Source organism: Limulus polyphemus, unplaced genomic scaffold (assembly GCF_000517525.1).
Source record: "Limulus polyphemus unplaced genomic scaffold, Limulus_polyphemus-2.1.2 Scaffold6681, whole genome shotgun sequence".
Lineage (NCBI taxonomy): Eukaryota > Metazoa > Arthropoda > Merostomata > Xiphosura > Limulidae > Limulus > Limulus polyphemus.
The window spans coordinates 27631-31238 of NW_013672291.1; the positions used below are offsets into that span (position 1 = coordinate 27631).

General features: G+C 34.8%; 1 protein-coding gene across 1 annotated transcript in view; it reads right to left on the minus strand.

The window, feature by feature from the left end:
* Nucleotides 1-1521, minus strand: part of LOC106473963 (sulfate transporter-like) — a gene marked incomplete at its 3' end in the record, with an annotated part of 25053 nt that extends 23532 nt beyond the window's left edge. The window contains exon 1 of the mRNA XM_013934653.2: nucleotides 1406-1521. Coding sequence (XP_013790107.1) covers nucleotides 1406-1465 — 60 coding nt within the window. The remainder of the gene's footprint in view (nucleotides 1-1405) is intronic.
* Nucleotides 1522-3608: the final 2087 nt, after the last annotated feature.

A 3608-nucleotide genomic window follows, 5' to 3' on the forward strand; every position in this document is an offset into this window, starting at 1 on the left:
CATCCTACTTTAACAATCAGGCTCTATTTGTAAACAATATCACGAGTCATCCTTCTTTAACAATCAGGCTCTATTTGTAAACAATATCACGAGTCATCCTACTTTAAGGAAATTTGAACGCGATAACGTTATCAGAAAACAAAACTCTCCAACAAATACAAAAAATTATAGCACAATGTAATTATCAATAAACATGACTCTCCAATTAATAAAAAGAACTAATAACACGATACCTTTACCGATAAACATGACTCTCCAATTAATAAAATGAAGTTATAACACGATACCTTTACCGATAAACATGACTCTCCAATTAATAAAATGAAGTTATAAACCGATGCCTTTACCGATAAACATGACTGTCCAATCATTACAAAGAAGTTATAAACCGATGCCTTTTCCGATAAACATGACTGTCAAATCATAACAGAGAGGTAATAACACCATATCTTTACCGATAAACATGACTGTCCAATCATTACAAAGAAGTAATAGCACGATACATTTACCGATAAATATGAGTGTCCAATCATTACGAAGAAGTTATAACCCGATACACACACACCGGAACACACGATATAACCGATGTTTTAACCTTGAAATGTGTAATACCAGTCACATGCGAGTTTGTAACTTTAAACTAGTTTCAAGTCTCAGATAAGTAATGAAATGTTAAAACACGTGCTTTTGTGTGTGTAGCAGAAAAATAGCTAGTTGTTCCATCTGAATGTTTTTTGTGTTTAGTGCTAATCCTATAAAATTGAGATACAAGATAAATTTAGGCAATATTTTGAATAACTGAAATGTTTATTAACTTTCAAAAACATTGAACAGGTTAATTTCTTGGTATAAAAATTATGCACTTACACCAGTGACAAATAAAAACGCGATCATTCGGTAATAGCAAAGTTAGCAAATGAATAATTTATTCTCCGTTTTGAGATCCGTGATTAGTTACTTAGGCTAATAAAGTAAAAATACTAATACTTACACATGATTAGTTACTTAGGCTAATAAAGTAAAAATACTAATACTTACACATGATTAGTTACTTAGGCTAATAGAGTAAAAATACTAATACTTACACATGATTAGTTACTTAGGCTAATAAAGTAAAAATACTAATACTTGAAAGTCAGCATCTCTTTAGGAATTTTTAGGGCAACTACTGATACTCCAGCTTAGGTCTTATCTTGATTACCCCTCATCTCCCCCACATATTAAAAGTAAATGGAACCCTTACATATATTTCCCTATAACTGTAGTTACGATTCTGGCTGTTTCGGCCCACGTTTGGCTTGCCCTTCTCTCATCCCCCGCAATAAATTTACGGTTTTTCATTAGAGAAATAAATGGTCTTAAAATGAATAATCTTTCTGACTCCCATAAAAAAATCAACACTTACAATATCATTTGAAAACGAACCATTTCCCATCGTTGAGTTGTGATTGGTCTTAACTTCCATAACTATCTTTAATCGATAAGATACGACAAATCCAGATACCCGTCTGCTCTATGATGTAGCTAAGCTGAACAAGTGTGGTTTTGTACATGATTAATAACGAAACTCGTTTAACTGTCGTTTCATTGGCTGGCCTCAGCTTATTGCTCGCGTGCTTCTGTTTTTTTTTGTTTTTGTTTTTTACATTTTTGTTTGTTATATGAGATGAATTGCCCAAATTATTGACTTTTTTATGATACTAATTGAAGAACTTTGAGTAATCGTTTTTCACCGGAAGAACAATTTAATACTTATTATAATTTTGCTTTTAATGGACTGTTCCTTCTTGTTTCTTGCACGTGACAACAAGTAGATGATACAAAATAAAGACTCAAACTAAAACGATATAACGACTTGTGAATGAAATACTTCTGTGAAAAGCGACTCAAAGTTGGTGTTGAATTCAGGGGATGTACAGGGAGGAAAATTCTCCCTGTACAAAGAAACAAAAAAACACTGGTGTGTTCATCCACATTTTACCTTTAAAACCTGTGTACTTGAAAAGGATTGCACCATTGTACCTGTCCTGAAAACAAGTCTTCCTTACTGTAATTTGTAAAAATCACTATGAAGAAACCATTATCTCTGTTGTTTATGTTGTTTTATTTATCTCTGAAGATGAAGCAAATCGTCTTGTCTCATTATTTATTTAGTACTTAAAAAATAATCCCACTTTATAGGAACATCCAGTTATGTAAAAATGAGCTGCACCAAAACACAGTCACGTGTGGTAGTAAGATGTTGTCATCAACCAATCAGAAAGTGTCATACCAGTATTAAGGTTATAAAATTGCAGGCAATCATACTATGCTCAGTAGAAGTAGTGTGACCAGTTACGGTTCCTAGGATTGATTGAAGTACTGAATGACAAGCGTGTAGAATTTAAAGGGCTGCCTATTCTCTACTAAAAATTGCAGATAGATTCCATATTTCAATAGAAGTTGTATGCAAAGCGCTGGAGAGAATTCGTGAAGCTGTCACTGCTAATAAAAGAAGAGGTCAAGGTAGAAAACCGAAATTCTCCAAAAGTGATTTTATGAAATTCGGTGCTTTAAAAAAAAGGCGACAGTTGTGTACAGAACTTACCAACGACCTTACAAACCAAAAAAAGTTGAAATGGGCATCAGACCACAAAAGATAGAATTAGAAAAGACTGAGACGTATGCTTTTTTTTAGATTAATCAAATTTTGAATTGTTCAATAGTTCGTTTGACAGCAGAGAGAATAAAGACATCAAAGTACAACATCTACAATGAAGCAGGGTGGTAGACCAGTACAAATTTGGAGCTGCATCTCAATAGTGTCGCAATCTACACAAAATACAACATCTACAGTAAAGCATGTTGGGAGACCAGCACAAATTTGGAGCTGCATCTCAATGGTGTCGCGATCTACAGAAAATACAACATCTACAGTGAAGCATGGTGGGGAACCAGTACAAATTTAGAGCTGCACCTCACATCTCAATGGTGTCGCGATCTACAGAAAATACAACATCTACAGTGAAGCATGGTGGGGGACCAGTACAAATTTAGAGCTGCACCTCACATCTCAATGGTGTCGCGATCTAGAGAAAATACAACATCTACAGTGAAGCATGGTGGGAGACCAGTACAAATTTAGAGCTGCATCTCAATGATGTCGCGATCTACACAAAGTTGACAGCACCTTTACTGCTGACAAGTGCAAAGAGATTCCGATCCATCATGCCATTCCTTCAGAAACACGGCTCACTGGGCAGGGATTCATATTCCAATAAGACAATGGTCCCAATCTTACACAAAATACTCTGAAACAATTTCTTAACGGTAAATGGAATTCCCACAACCAAGGTTTGAACTCTACAAAGTTCCTATAGGAACATTCTTGAGTCTGTTCCTACTTATGTAAAAGGTGAAAAGAAAAACGCAACTTGGTTGAATTGTACGGAGTAATGTAGAGTATTTGGAACAATATTTCCTAATCGTAAGTTAATCGTATAGCAGCAGGAAAGCAAGGAGTAACTCTATGTTTAAATCAAAAGGTTTCACACGCAAAAAACTTTGTGTTTTCTTTGCTTTGTACCATCAGCTCACTCACTCTCATGGGTACATATATGTCTTTCTAG